The sequence below is a fragment of the Ursus arctos genome, unplaced genomic scaffold (assembly GCF_023065955.2).
Source record: "Ursus arctos isolate Adak ecotype North America unplaced genomic scaffold, UrsArc2.0 scaffold_4, whole genome shotgun sequence".
Lineage (NCBI taxonomy): Eukaryota > Metazoa > Chordata > Mammalia > Carnivora > Ursidae > Ursus > Ursus arctos.
Window position 1 is genome coordinate 88,790,798 of NW_026623056.1, and position 16,288 is coordinate 88,807,085.

At 37.0% G+C, this 16,288-nt stretch overlaps 1 protein-coding gene across 2 annotated transcripts in view; it reads right to left on the reverse strand.

Moving 5' to 3' along the window:
- The window catches only part of BRWD1 (bromodomain and WD repeat domain containing 1), a 111,456-nt gene that overhangs the window by 31,879 nt on the left and 63,289 nt on the right, over positions 1 to 16,288 (reverse strand). The window contains exons 21-27 of one of the 2 annotated variants that reach the window (XM_026502098.3): positions 14,157 to 14,261; positions 7,287 to 7,381; positions 5,388 to 5,577; positions 3,825 to 3,950; positions 3,620 to 3,727; positions 1,522 to 1,646; positions 785 to 867 (exon numbers count right to left, since the gene is read on the reverse strand). In XM_026502098.3, the coding sequence (XP_026357883.2) occupies positions 785 to 867; positions 1,522 to 1,646; positions 3,620 to 3,727; positions 3,825 to 3,950; positions 5,388 to 5,577; positions 7,287 to 7,381; positions 14,157 to 14,261 (832 nt within the window). Of the gene's footprint in view, positions 1 to 784; positions 868 to 1,521; positions 1,647 to 3,619; positions 3,728 to 3,824; positions 3,951 to 5,387; positions 5,578 to 7,286; positions 7,382 to 14,156; positions 14,289 to 16,288 lie in introns of both variants that reach the window. The other variant, XM_026502025.3, reaches the window with a different exon arrangement.

The window sequence follows — 16,288 nt, forward strand, 5'->3', positions numbered from 1 at the left end:
AGCTCCCCAGACAGCATTCCATACTGAAAGTAATATACGTATACCTGTGAAAGGGATACTACAGTTGCTAACTAGTATTACCTGGCCTGGTTACAATCACCGATTTTGTCCTGTAGAGTTTAATGACCTACATAACTACACAAGTCTAAGCAAAGGAGCCCACCAGCCCACCCTAAATGGTCACCACAAAAACCACAGTCAAGCTAGCATGTACATTGAGGTAATTTTATTTTTTCATCCAGCCAGATGTCTCAGGGTTATAAAGTGGAAATATTCTATGAATTTTTTATTTTTTAGAGGAATGGTTTCCTCAAGTCAACCTATTTAAGTCTGGTTTGATATGACATTAAAGTAAAATATTCTGGTATACCAGAACATTATCAGTGTGAAATATGCATTATTTTTCAACTTTCTGATTGTTTTATATCATAGAATGACTTTGTGAATTATGCCAGTCACAGTAAAAGGACAGAAAAAATGCAGTGCAGGGAAGTCTGAAAGGAAATAAAAGGTCAACTCTAGCATACAGTCAATGAGTAAGAAATAATCCTTTCAAAACATCAGCTACCGTAAGAATACAAGAAACGGTGCTGGGCTAAAAAGGGTATTAAGGAGAAGGAAGTACCAAGCCCTAAGCAAAAGACACTCTTCAGTCACTCATATCTTTTCACAACTTACATCTTTGCATCCACCATAATAGGGAGCACCATAACCAAAAAAATAGACCAGTAAAATGGGAGATCATTTTCTAAAGGCATATAAAACTCAGTAAGGATGAACTTACAAGACTGCCAATTCCTCTGTCTTGCTTCATCATAAAATTGACGCAATACAAGAAAGTCAATAACATCTGGCATATCATGGTATCTAAACAGAAATATAAAAAATTGTTGAACTCCGTGAGTAGCAGATTATTACAGTCTAGAGCAACAATGTCAAAAAGAAACAGGATGGGAGCTGCACTTGTAATTTTTATTTTTCAACTAACCTTTTTATTTAAAAAAAAAGGTAAAAAGAAGCTAGTAAAATTAATTTTAAGGGAGTATTTTATTTAACCCTACATACCCTAAATCCTGTTTCACAATGTCATCAGTAAAAATGAGATATTTTACATAACCTTTTTCTTCAGAACAAGTCTTCAAAATCTAGTGTGTACACTCAACTGAAATCCACCACATTCTAAATGCTCAAGAGCCACATGTGGCTAAGGGCTACCATAACAGACTAACGAATTATTTATTCTAACATTTTCTCAAAAACAAAGACAAAAGAAATATCCCCTCCAGGCCAGAATCCTCCACACATTTAAGTGGCATGGAGAAAGGTATAAAACGTGCCAATGCCTGACTGCTGCCATAGCACATGATCTTTACTTCTAGTGGATTCCCAACTACCAGAACCTCAACTCACAGGCTGTCCACAGTGCTCGCCATTTACCCTGAGCTATGGAAAGGACATGCTCATCAGCAAGAGGAAAAATCTAAATTTAAGTAATTCCATTAAAAAAATAATAACACATACCTAATAGAGAAAGATTTGTCCATTAGTCTTCCAGTTGCAGGATCTATAAACGCGAGTTTGAGGCAACAGAGTGTAGGGGGCCCAACCTCATATCTTATTCCAACTATTTTGACCAATTCTTGATCCTTCAACAGATATTTTTAAAAGAGTAAGTGTTTAAAATGGTTAAAATAGAGCAATTCCTCAATACTATAATTCTCCACATATTGCCACATTAAGTCAACTCACAATTTAGCTTCCAATTTAACATTAATTACAATCATTTTTGCTAATGTTAATCTTCACATCTTTTTGAGGACAGACATTTAATACTCTTTCTAATGTAAGGAATATACTCACTTTAGAAAATATACCACAAGTGTAAGAAGTAAGTCACTGACCAGCTCAATATCTAAAGACAAATACTGTGAATAATCTGAATTTCTTTCCAGATTTGTTCCCTTCCTAGAGATACACAATCCTGTTTTGTGTTTTTCTGTGTAAAGATGCCTCATCTAATATATTGATTCATTAGTGCTGAGTTCACAGCCCAAAGCAGTATAACTCACGTCTAAACAAAGTTTATCTAACGCACACACTTTCTCCATAAAGCCTGTCATCACTTTCTTGTGCTAACACAGTACAGCACTTGAAGCACTACACTTGGGGGCTATTTTAAACAGTAAGTCACCAACAAAAAGCATAAAAATGTAAACATTCTTTACTGTTGCATTCAACAGACTGCGAAAAGAACTCTTATTTATGAGATGAGGGCTCAAATAAGAAGGCATCACCTTGCTCTATCTCAGCTAGAAACATGCTGGTCACGCCAATCAAATTTTTTGCCACTCTGCATGTTCGCAAATGACCAGGAAGCATTCTGAGCACTGACTTTGGGTTACAAATAACATACCAAGTAGGCAAATTCACAAATATGGAATCTGTGAATAATGAGGACCAACTGTACTCAGAGACTCAGTAATAAGTGAGACAGACATACATAAATCAGAACATGACTCAAGCCAAGTTCAAGGACAGTCACTAAGTTAAAGGGGAGTTAAGAACAGCTGTCTTTGCTATCATAGCTGTTTTCATCTCCCAACAGTTGCTGAAAGTATCAAAAACATAAAAGTATAAAGAATAAAATAAAAATCAACTGCAATGCTATTCCACATATAGTCACCAATGACTTTCTGATGTATTAATTTGGTTGAGACATATGTTTGTAAATTTTTATCATAACCAAAAACAACATTTCACGTCCCATTTTTCCTCTTAGTAATAAATTATAAAATGTAACAGTCGTTCATTCAACAAATATTTTAAAAGCCTCAAATATACAGCAGGCTCTACACAGTAGTCAGTTCTATGAATGTACCATGATTTGATTCATTCAATACCATAGGATATTTGAATTTTTTCTAATTTTTTGTTTTTATAAACAATGATATGAAATCGCCTTGCTTATAAATTCACACATTTCCAGTTGTTTCCTAAATTACTGGAAGCAAAATCACTGAATTAAAACATCTAAATATTTCTCAGTCTCAATTCCAATTGTCCAAATAGCCTCCAGAAATCCTGGGCTGTTTCATGGACCCTGTCACCAATGTGAACAACTGATAACAAACTAAAACCTTTGCTACTTGCTGAAATGTGGTAGTTTCTTTCTTTAAATGTTATTTTAAAAAAATTTATAAAATTGGTTAATTACGGGGGCACTCAAGTGTTTTCAGCAATCTAGTCTATTATGCATGGGGTCCAACCTTTTTTCCAATTTGTATTTCCTCTCTTGAAAAGCTGCACTTCTTTTGAATATGTATCCTAGATATACACATTTTAGGATTAATGATGCATACTGCCAAGCTGCCTTCCTGAAAGACTCTAACACGCAATTTTATACACCAGTCAGCAATACACAAGGACTGCCCACTGACAAACATGTCTTCCTGCTGTATCTTAAAACATACAAGGTGACAGCAGAAATGTTTATAAGTAGGAAATCAATGGAAAGATAGTAATGAACTATGCCTCCAGTAGGTTTATTTTTAGTGGATTTGTAAATATTTAACTATACATGTGCTAAATATTTAATGACTTAATAAGACCATCATCTTACCCTGAGATCCATTTTTCTCCATGGCTCCTTGTTAGGGTTCAGTTCATATATGTTATTTCTTCTGACAGCCTCAATATAAGCTTCATGACCCTGTCGAAAATATATTACCTGCAAAAAGCATGCATTTAAAAATAAATTAAAACCTAATAGTAAAATATTTTGTCTTATGGCCCATACTCATGTTTTTAAATTTTATTACTCTCACCTCATCACCCATTTGAGGAACAAAAGGAGACTTTCGAAGTGTGGTGTCAGTTATCCAAACTGGAGGATGAAATTCATATAAATGTTCCATATTCGTAAGCTCCACCGGAGTCATCCTCTGCAAGTTCTGCCAAGGGGAAGAGAACAGAGTTTAGTTCAATAGAAAGGGCATGCATGTACTGTTTAACTGAAAAACAAAAGAAACTTCACCACTGAGAATGACTACTTATGGGCATGTTACCTAATGATTAGTTTTTACATAGTCTACATATTTGGTTCTGTAACACACACAGAAACGTTATCACTTGTGAAAGCACTGTAGATTTACCTCGCACTTTCCTAGGATCTCCTGAATTTCTAATAGAGTCTTCGTAACACTTTATATACTACAGAAAGGCCTAATTTCCAACCTAAATCCTCTTCGACAGACAGCCTGCTCTGACACACCATTCTGAATTTCACCACGGACTAATCATCACAGAGTCTCCTCTTGATTTGAGATTTTAAGACTGGTGATTTTAAAACATGACCACAAACTCTTTGATCCTCCTTCTCTCCTCTCCAAGAGGTGCAGCCACACCTCCACTTGAGGGTGGGCTGGAATTGCTTCTAACAAATAGAATAAAGCAGAAGTGACAAAGAGAGGCTTCAAAGACTAGGCTGTCCCAGGCATTAGTGCTCACCCCTTGCTTACACTTCAGGGTCACTTGCTCTAGAGAGTATCAACCACCATGTCTTGCAGACACCCGAACAGCACTATGGAGGGGCCCATGTGGTGAGGAGCTGAGTTCACCAGCCAACTGCCCAATAAATAAGCTTCAAAGAAGACCAGCAAGCTTCAGTCAAGCCTTCAGACAATTTCCAACTCCAGCCAATGTGATAACTGCAACCTTGTGAGCCCAAAATCACCTAGCTAATCAGCCCTCAATCCATCAAAACATGAATATACGTTTGTTGTTTTAATCCCAATCCATCAAAACATGAATATATGTTTGTTGTTTTAAGGAGCTAAGTGTCAGGGTCATCTGTTACATAGCAACAGAGAACGAGAACAAAGATTGGCATCTTTCAATGAGGGCTGCCACCTGCATGACACGAGCACTGCACGTATGATCAGGAACAGGGACAGCACCGTTAGGAGAGGCGTGTGAACACGCCAAATGGAAGAGAACACGTCAGATGCATCTGGAGAACACAGCAGTAATAGATGAAAGAAGAAGAAAGTGCCCTAAAATGCCCTGAAGCATATTTCTGGTGTTGAAATTAACAGGAGAAAATGAAGAGTTATGGTGGGATTCTGAGCAAAACAGAGCTCCCCCTTTAAGTGTCAAACTGGGGAAGGAGTAGGTGCCAAGGCCAGCTGGTGCAGATTCAACAGAGAAGCCTTCATAATAGAATAACTTTTCCAAATATAAATTCCATTTTACATTTGAGTCTTGATGACTTAACACTGTCAAAAGAATATAAAAGTTCCAATTTCCCAAAGACTTTAATTTCTAAATATGGACAGAAACACCTCTATAAAAAGTGTAAACAGATGTTTTTAAAGATATACTTCTCTTACCTCTTTTTTAGGCTTATTTTCTTTCTTTCTCTTTCGTCTCCTTTTTGGAGGAGATAAATTCTCAGTAGACATTTCATCCTCTGAACTACTGCAAAAACGGGTAACTCGCCGACGCGATGACGTCCGTAGAGGCGGCTGCAGATTGATGCCTGCGTCAGCAGTCCAATCAGAGTATCTAGATGACGAGTCACTGGGAAATGAAAACAGTGTACTGTTTGCAGGGAACCAGAATCTAAGCCCAATAGCAAATCAGTCACGTAACATTAAGAGAAGAGATGAAGAGGGAAGGAAGGAAGGATCCTGGGAAGATTTAACCTGAACAATCTGCCTTCACCATCAACGAATACTTAAATGACCAGAGATCGTAAGAAAGAGAGAAGCCTTCACTGACACTGGAAATTAGGAAAGGATGTAAGCCTAAAGAATTTTTTTGAAGTATAATATATAGGAGACCTCATGGAAGACAACATTTAGAGCCAATCAATGATTCCCCTTTCAGAAGGTGGAGTGTAGTTATAAAAACAGGAGAGATCACACAGATCCGTTAAGAGTAGGCCCTCCTTCCCCCACCCCAAGTGAGAGGTGGCTCAAGAATAGACTAGAATTTAACTGGAATGAAAAACCATCTTTGAACAGATTAGAAGCCCAAGGAAAACACAGCCACAACAAATAGAGAGCTGCAAGTGGTTAGAGCTTCTTGCCAAGAGGGGGACCTTTCTCTGATATGAGAGAAGATCCATGACAGGAACTGGTCCTAGCCACCCCAGAGCAGAAGCAGAGTCAAACAGGAAACTAGATCCAGAAAACAAGCCCCCTGCCCACGACAAGCTTCAGCAAATATAGAAAAAGATGACAAAAGGCTCTACTGGGCCATCACTGGCCAACCACGTACTTCTCAGGCTCAATAAAACACACACTAACAGACACATTTCCAAGAGCTGTTTAATACAAAAAGAGCTATTTAGAAAAATTTTAGGAGCAACTACTTTGTATAATAAAATTCAAGAAAAGCTGAATTAAAAGATAGTAATTATATAGAGATAGAAAGCAGAACAGTGGTTGCCAGGGGATGGGAGCGTGAAGTGGAGAATTATTCTTAATGGGTATATAGTTTCACTTTTGCATTGAGCTCCAGAGACTGGGTACAAGACAATATGAATGTACTTAACACTACTGGAATATACAGTTAGCAATGGTTAAGACAGTAAATTTTATTAACATTTATTTCATAATTAAAAATGAATTTATTTAAAAAAACAGACAAGTATTCTAAAATCACTCCAGCTCCTAATCATAATAGAATAAAAGGAGTCAAGAAAGGAAACAGGGAGTACAGTATGGTAGTCTGGACAAGCACAGCACCAATGGCAACAGAAAAGAAGATACTCTGAGTCGTATTTGGCAGGGGTATCCTCCTAGAAGTGATGGACAGGTTCATGAAAAGAGAAAGAGGTCTAGGTTTCTGGCTTGACCATCTGCCAAGGTGAAGCTGACATTTATTTACCAAGAAGAGGAATAGATGTTAACATCCTGGTCCCACGAAATTTGGATACCAAAACTAAACAAGAAGTCAACACATGCAATAACTAATGATAAGCAGAACAATGGTTTTACCACATATACTTTGGATACTACTCTTTATAAATGCAGCACAAGACTAAACCGATATTTTGAGTACACACACCTGACATCCTGCCGGCTCAAACGTGTAGTCAAAAATACCCAAAATATTTTCTATAGAAATAGCTGTTAATCTGGTTTTCTTCTCCTTTTAAATGTACTAAAAAGTCAGTTGTTCCACAGATGTGAGCTATTACATCTTGAATGCCATCCGTGTCCCGATGCATCCAAGCCTATGACTGAACCGTGGGAAAGATGGGAACAAGGAAGAGCAGATACCTCGAACTCTCACTGTCACTCTCACTTCTTCGATCACTCCTCCACTCTTCTTCTTCAGAAGAACAAGAGCCTTCACTCTGATCACAGGAAGTCTCCTATTTGTCGGGGGTGGGGAAGGGAGATAAAATAAATAAGTAAATTAATTAATCAATTAAATAAAAAAAATAAAAATCTAAAAATCCTGATCTTGGCGATTAAATAACACAAGTCAAGAAAACCTGCACGTTGTCCTAATCTTAGGCCATCGACAAGAAAAAGAATTAGATGGACTTAAAAAAAACAAAAGGTAAATGTCTTTATTATTTTTCTTAATAAGGCATAAGGCACCAGAGCCTAAGACTTAACGCTACCACTGTTAGTACAGCCAGCCCTTCTCTGAGTGAAGCTCATAAAAAGTCAATGTAAATGTTCTCAGCGTTTTGTTGGACTTAGGCCGTGATAGGTATGGGATCTCGTCTTTCTACTCTTATCCCCTATGACTGATGTGCATCTTTCCGTATGATCTATAGATATTCTTTTATGAGGTGTCAGACATTTTGCTGATTCTTAAATTGGATTTTTTGTTTTCTTATGAATGTGTTTTAAGAATTCATGGTATGTTACAAATACAAGTCCTTTATCAGACAGGAGCTCTACAACTATTTTCTCCCAGTCTATAGGCTTGCCTTTTCATTCCCTTAACAGTATCTTTCCCAGAGATTTTAATTTCAACAAAGTCTAGCTTGTAACCTTTTTCTTTAATGGATTGTGCTTTTCGTATACTATCTAAAAAGTCACTGCCATATGCAAGGTCCCCTACACTTTACTGTATGCTATCTTCTGGAAATTCCAGTTTTCTATTTTGTATTAAGTTTATGATACATTTTCAGTTAATTTTTGTGAAAAGTCTGTCTAGATTTTTTTTTAACATGTGGATATCCAGTCGTTCAACACCTTTTGTTGAAAAAACCATGCTTTATCCATTGAGTTGTCTTCGCTCCTTCGTCAAACACTACTTGACCATATATGTATTGGTCTATTTCTGGGTTTCCCTATTCTGTTCCACTGATCTATTGTCTACGTTTTCACCAATACCATAATGTTGTAAAAACTATAGATTTATACTAACTCTTTAATATCAGTAGTGTCAGTCCTCCAACTACATTGTTCGGTATCCTATTAGTTATTCTAGGTCTTTTTCCTCTCCAAATAAACTTTAGAATCACTTTGCCAATATCCACAAAATTAACTTGGGATTTTGACTGGGATTGTGTTGACTCTACAGATAAAGCTGGGAAGAACTGACATATTAACAACAACATACAGAAATAGGGTCTCTCTCATTCACTGTTTATGGAAATGAAAAATATAACATGGCCACTTGGGAGAGGTCTGGAAGTTTCTTACAAAGCTGCACAAGGCCTCATCATGTGATGCAATAAACATGCTCCTTGGTATTTACCCAAATGCATTAAAAATACGGTCCACGCAAAACCTGCACATGTAAGTTTATAACGGCTTTATTCATAATTGCCAAAACTTAGAATCAGGCAACATGTCCTTCAGCGGGTGAATGAATAAACTGTGGTAAATCCAGGCAATGGAATATTATTCAGTTCTAAAAAGAAATGAAACACCAAGCCACAAAAAGTTGTAGAGGAAACTTAAAACTCGTATTACTAGAAAGTAGCCAATCCGAAAGGCTACATAGTATATAACCCAACTAAATGGTATTCTGGAAAAGTCTATGGAAACAGTTAAAAGATCAGTAATTGCCAGTGGCTCAGGAGAAGGGAGAGAGGAATGATTAAGTATAGCCCAGCGGGGTTTTAGGGCAGTGTAACTATTCTGTCTGATACTGATATGGCAGATTATACATCTGTCAAAACCCAGAGAACTCTACAACACACAGTGATCCCTAACGTAGACCAGGGACGTCAGCTTACCAGCCACAGCAAATGTGCCACACTAATTCCAGATGTTACTAATAGGACAGACTGCGTGCAGGGACGAGAGTGTATGGGAATTCACTGTACTCACTGCATAATTTTTCTGTAAACCTAAAACTGCTTCATAACTTTTTTTTTTTTTAAACCCCATAAAGGGAAGAGAAGGGAGCAAACAACTCTCCGACTCCCACAGCACCGAGGCGGCAATCCACCGGAAGCTCCGGCCACGGAGCCCAAGCAGTTGAAACTGAGCGGGACCTTTTCCCGCAACAGCATTTACGTTAGGAGCTTCAATAACGGATAATGAAAATGTCCATGAGAACCAAAACTCAAAAGACAAAATCTCAAGTTAATATCTGCTTTGGGGGCTGCCTGGGTGGCTCAGTCAGTGAAAAGTCACATGGACTTTTTTTAAAATCACAGTAATATAACAAATTCTTAAAAGCTACTACCTAGAAACCATACACCTTATGAAATGTCTTATATGTATTATCCCAACTCTCCAAACACCTGTTAACAGAGGCAGGATTAAGAAAACTAACGACACTAAGTTTTAGAGACTTCTGATTTAACTTGCCTATCAAAGCAGCATGTATCTACTTGAAACTTACTTTTCTTAAAAAAAAAAAAAAAAAGTCCCTAAAATTACAAAAGCTTCAACCCCACAAAACATGGATCCACCCTGCCTAAGAGTTTTGTATTGTCTCCCAAGTCTCCACGTGTACATTACTAGCTCCTCATCTATAGGGACACCTAAGGCTAAGAAAAGTAAAGTTACATGCCTGGGGTCACAGGAGGGTAAGTGCAGGAACTGGAAATTAGAAATCTGGCTAACTACAAAGCCCGTAAACTTTTTCTACCATCAGTGCTTTCCAAACCAAAATGAAATGGAACCAACATGCATATACACAATGCCACAATCTCTATCCTGCTGCCATACACACACATATACACACACCACAAACCCCCCCATCTCCACCCATCCACAACAAGAGCCACCCCTCCCTCACCTCACTGCAACAACACAGGTGAATGAATTCATACCAGTGGAAGTAACACCAACTACCAAACCACAAAATTTTGATTTTTAAAAAATTTTTAAAAGAGTTTATTTATTTGACAGAGAGAGTGTGAGCGAGCGAGCATAAGCAGGGGGAGCGGCAGAGGGAGAGGGAGAAGCAGGATCCCCGGGGAGCAGAGAGCCCGACTCGGGTCTCGATCCCAGGACCCTGGGATCACAACCTGAGCCAAAGGCAGTTGCTTAACCAACTGAGCCACCCAGGCACCCCTTATGATTTATTTTAAAAGGTCAGGTAGATTTAACATTCCACATTATCTATGTTTGCATTGGTTTAAAAAGTTCCTCATTACTTAAAAACACACCAAATTAACAAATATAAACAGAAAAATTGTAAGACTGATACCAGTGACGATTTAAAAAGGAAAAAAGATTTAAAAAGGAAAAAAAATCTATAATCAATCCTGGTATTTGAAAAAGAACATAAGAAAATAAGCATTAGTTGATATCCCCTTAGCAAAATAAAATATGTATGTATACTGCAGACACCTAAAATAAAGCATCTTACTTATTAATGTGAAAACGGTAGACATGCATCCCCCAACAGGAATGCAGTCTACTATCTCCACTACTATTTAGCAATGCCTGGAAGAAATGAGCAAAGCAATTAGACAAGAGAAATCAGTAGGAGGTATAAAAATCAAGAGTAAAACTAAGTATCTGTACAAAGGAGAAGATACCTGAAAAACCTCAGAGAATTCAAAGATAAAATTAACCCAAAAATTCAGTAACACAGCAGGATGTGTAAAAAAATCTACTGAAATCAGAAACCTTCATCTACGCTAAGTAACAACTATTTAGAGGCCATAATGGCAGAAAACACCCAGCACCTTACAAACTACAGAGAAAGAAATAACATATCCCTAGTACATAAAGAACTTTTAAAAATTAAGGTGAGGCATGTGCCTGGGTGGCTCAGTCAGTTAAGTGTCCGACTCTTGACTCTTGATTTCGGCTCAGGTCATGTTCTCAGGGTTGAGATCAAGCCCAGCGTCAGGCTCCACATCAGGCTCTGCCCTGCGCAAGGAGCCTGCTTAAGATTCGCTCTCTCTCCCTCTGCCCCCTCCCCCCTAAAAAAAAGAAAAAAATTAAGGTGGGGGGGCCAAAAACGTAACAGAAGAATAACCAAAAGACATAAATACACAGTGCATAAAGATTTAAAAAAACCCTCTAAATATATGAAGAGATATCCAGTAACTGCACATATAATATGAGAAAGTCAAAATAAAACTATTCTGTGAAATAAACCAGACAAAAGGACAAATACTGCATGATTTCACTTACAGGAGTCCCTAGAATAGGCAAATTTATAGAGACAGAAAGTAGAAGAAAGGCTAGCAGGGATGGAGGAGGTAAATCGAGAGTCAGTGTTTAATGGGTACAGAGTGTCTATCTGGGATGATTAGAACTAGAAACATACAGTGGTGATGGCTGCACACACTGTAAATGTACTTAATGCCAAGGAACTGGATGCAGAAAAATAGTGAAAATGATAAATTGTATGTTATATATATCACACTGAAAGAACAGCCAAAACATAAAAATGAAACTACACTAAGACATCATCCCTCACCCATTAAACTGGCAGAAGTTAAGTATAACACATTCTGTTGGCTAATGGGTAGGGAAACAGGCACTCCCAGGCACCACTGGTAGGAACGCCAAGTTGGAACCCTCCTTCAGCAGCAATGTATCACTGTCTCCTACAACTCAGACATCTATCTTTTGGACCCCACAATCCCAGTCCCAGGAACGTACTCCCAAATTACATCTCTGACAGGACAAAACTACATACAAAGACAAAAAGATTATTCATTGTGGTACTATTTATGACAAAAACACTGGAAATGTCTTAAATGCCCATAAGACAGTAGTTAAATAAACTGTTAGAAGTCCAAAATTACGTGTGATGCAACTCTTAAAAAACCATAGGGAAGATATTTAAGAACTGATATGGAGTGGGTTCAAGAATATTTTCAGTGAAAAAAGTCAAGAGCAAAAGAGCATCTATAGTATGCTCTACCTTTTGTACAAAAGGAGAAACAATAAAATATTCACAAACGAAGAAAAAACACAGCGAGCCAGAAACAGTGAGGATAGGTGGGAATGTTTATCATAATTACCCAAAACTATAAAGAAAGGGTTAAAATATACTCAATTCACTATAAATAAGAAGAAAATCTAAAAACAGTCTCATTACATAGAACAAAGTCCGTTAAATTAACAGGCTGGTGATAACAGCAAGCAGCTAGCATTACTGGGTATTAGGCACTGTTTTAGACACTTCACAATCAAGTAAATTCTCACATCTCTCAGGAATATATGCTACCAATGACTACTTCTACAGATCTGGCCAGAGGCACCAAAAGGGTAAACAACCTGCTCGAGTAGAAGAACTCCGATGCTGAACTACTACCTGAATGCTCTGTAACAGAATTAAATGAATTGTTTGTCCAACCATATGGAACATTTCAAGCCTCGAAACATTACTGGTGAGAAAATATTAACATTCTATTATTAAATTTTAAAGACTCTTTACAAAAATATTGGCTTCCCCCGAAAAATCAAAATGAAGACCAATAATTCCATGTGATTATTCAAAGTCAAGCAAAGGGGTTAGAGAAAGGCCGAGATATGAGAGCAAAAGCAGAAACAACTAGTTTAAAAAAAAAAATCAACTGGACTTCATTGAACTGTAAAACTTTTGTGCTTCAAAGGAAACAAACCATCAAAAAAAAGAAACGCCAGCGCCCTGAATGGGAGAAAATATGTCCACGTCCTGTATCTGCAGAGGACTCGTATCCAGAATAAAGAACTTTCATGGCAATAAAAAAAAAGACAACCAAACTGAAAAATGGGCACAGACATTTCCCTAAGGATAGACAGGAAATAAGCACATGTTCCACATCATTAATCATTAGGGAAATGCAAATCAAACCCAGTGAACTCCTCCTTCACACCTGCTAGCATGGCTAAAATCAAAAAGTACAGACAATGCAGACAAGGATGTGGTGAAACTGGAATCCTCAACACGTTACTGATGGGAATATAAAATAGTGCAGCTGCTTTGGAAAATGTTTTAACAATTCCTCAAAAGATTAAAACATACAGCTACCACATGACCCAGCAAACTGAGTCCTAGATAGATACCCAAATGAAATGAAAGCTTATGTTCAATCTAAAACCTGTTAGTAAGTTGCACTATTCCTAACAGCCAAAAACAAGTATGGATACATGCTACACATGGATCAACCTTGGAAACATTATGCTAAGCAAAAAAAAAAAAAAAAAAAAAAGCCAGTCACAAAATCATATTGTATGATTCCACTTATATAAAATGCCCAGAACAGGGGCGCCTGGGTGGCTCAGTCGGTGAAGCGGCTGCCTTTGGTTCAGGTCATGATCCCAGGGTCCTGGGATCAAACCCCACATTGGGCTCCTTGCTCAGTGGGGAGCGTGCTTCTCCCTCTCCCTCTGCCCCTGCTTATGCTCGTTCTCTCTCTCTTATACAAAAAAATAAAATCTTTAAAAAAAATAAAAATAAAAAAATAAAATGCCCAGAACAGGCCAAACAATCCATACAGACAGAAAGTGGTTGCCAAGAGCTGAGAGGAATAGACTGGGAAGTAATTTTAAGTAAGTGTAAGATCTCGTTTTAGAGGCAATGAAAGTATTTTGAAGTTAAATAGCAGTTATGCTGACACACTTCTGTTAACATACTAGAGCTACTGGATTATATACTTGTATGGTAAGTATCTCAACAAAGCTGCTAAAAATTCATCCTAGTCTCGGCAGACTCAAAGGAAGGAATTAAGGCAAAATTAGTGAACATTATTTTATATAATTTAAAGTTAAAAAACTCACATGTCTCATGGAGCTTGAAGATTCATTTCCAGAAGATAACTCAAGCCGGCCAAGATTTCTTCTACCATAATTTGGGTATTTGCGCCTACATGTCCTCTGCCTAGACTGTGACAGCAAAACCACCGAGTCAGACTGAAACACAAACATTCAGATAAAAATCAACACCCAAATAAGTACAATCATCAGCAAGATGGGCATTCTTTCAAATTCCAAAACGAATTTACCGCAAAAATAAAAATTATAACAATTCAAATACACACAATTAAACTTGGCATTTTTACCTTTAAGGTACTTAGAAGACACACTAGATCAGCATTTTCCAAACTAAATCATTAACTGTTTTGCCATTAATAATATAACAACAACAATAACCCAAAAGGGATACCCCTTAGATTATATATCTTAGAAGTGAAAATACATACATTCGTATATTATGATGCTGTCACCAACATTAAGGAATGCAGGTACAGAGAAATAGTATTAACCCCACTTATTTCCAGGTTTTAAATTTTTAGAGGATTGGTTTTCAGTACTTTTCAGCACCACTTGAATTTTTAAAATATATTTTATCAAAACAAAATTAAATAATCTTTCAAAATCATCTAAATAAAACAGAATGCATTTTTTAAAGGGTGGAGGGAGCATGCTAGTCCTCAAACACCCAAGTTGTATGTGAAATCACTCAATGAAAGCATATATTCCTTGAATTGATATACAAATTGACTTACCATTTTGATATATCACTGGCTGGTTTTAAAACAAATGTCCTTTCTTTAATTTGTCAGTACTGATTTTTGTTAAAACAAAAACTCCTATTAATGAGTTTCGTGGCTAAAATTTGTTAACACAGGTGGACCAAACTACCATTAAGAACTACAAGAAAATCCCTCAAAATATATGTATTTTTTTAAAAATAAGTTTGAGAACATCTACCTAATAAACCTATAAAGAACTGTAGACCCAAGATTGGAAAAAAGAGTACAAAAAACAAAATGCACACAGCTAAATAGAACTAACGAAGCGGAATAGAGGTCAGAAAATACTCAGAAAAGCAGATAGCAGCCTAACAAAAGGGAATCAGCAGAAGTCTAATATACATGTAACTGCAGTGTCAGGAGGAGAGAAACATATACTATGCAAACACTAGCCAAAGGAAAGCTAGCATAGCTGTATAAACAATTTGGAGAATAAAATATTACTAGAAATAAGGGGTGAAAATTCATACTGAGAAAAGACTCAATTCAATAAGGAAAAAGGAAATTCTAAACATGTACACACCAAATAATATAGCTGTAAACCATATAAAGAAAAACAAGCAGAAAGAGCGAAATCTAAACATAATGAAATTTTCACACATATCTCACTACAGGTAGAAGTGCCATCATTCTGAAATGGCACAGGGCACAAACTACCAAGTGGGATACATGCATATCCTGTAATCCAAAAATTTCACTCCAAGGCATATACTTAAAGGAAACATGGACACAGATACCAGGAGATACATACAAAATGTTGAAAGGAGAATTAGGACTAATAGTCAAACATGAAAACAACCCAAATGTCCTTCAAGAACAGACTGAACAAACAGCAGCATGTTCATCGGGGAGTACTATACACCAATGAAAATAAATGGATTTCACCTACTCACAGCAACAGGGATAAATCTCATTAAATCTCATCCAACCAAATGACAAAGCCACATACAAAGGACTGCATACTGCAGGGTTCCACTTCATGTTTCTCGACATTTTTGCAACATCACTACCCTACAGGAAACTCTGAACTTTTTCCTAATTTGATCCCCCACAAAATGGAATGTCACGGATGCATGTGGTCAGTGTTTACGTACTATATATAACCGGGCTTTGTACATAAGATGGTTAAGTATAATGCTTATCAGATTTTTTCTCAATACAGGATTAAGAATAATTTCTGAGTTAGAGATTAAATTGAAAAATTTAAAGCACATTTAACTTTATAACTATTTCTTGAATTTAATATAATTTAATTGCATAGACCGTAATATATCAAATAATATATCCAAATCAGAAAACTATGAATACATAAAGAACAGCAATGTAATCAAATTTTTAAAAATCTTCCAAAACTTATTCTTCCAGCAAAAGTAAAAC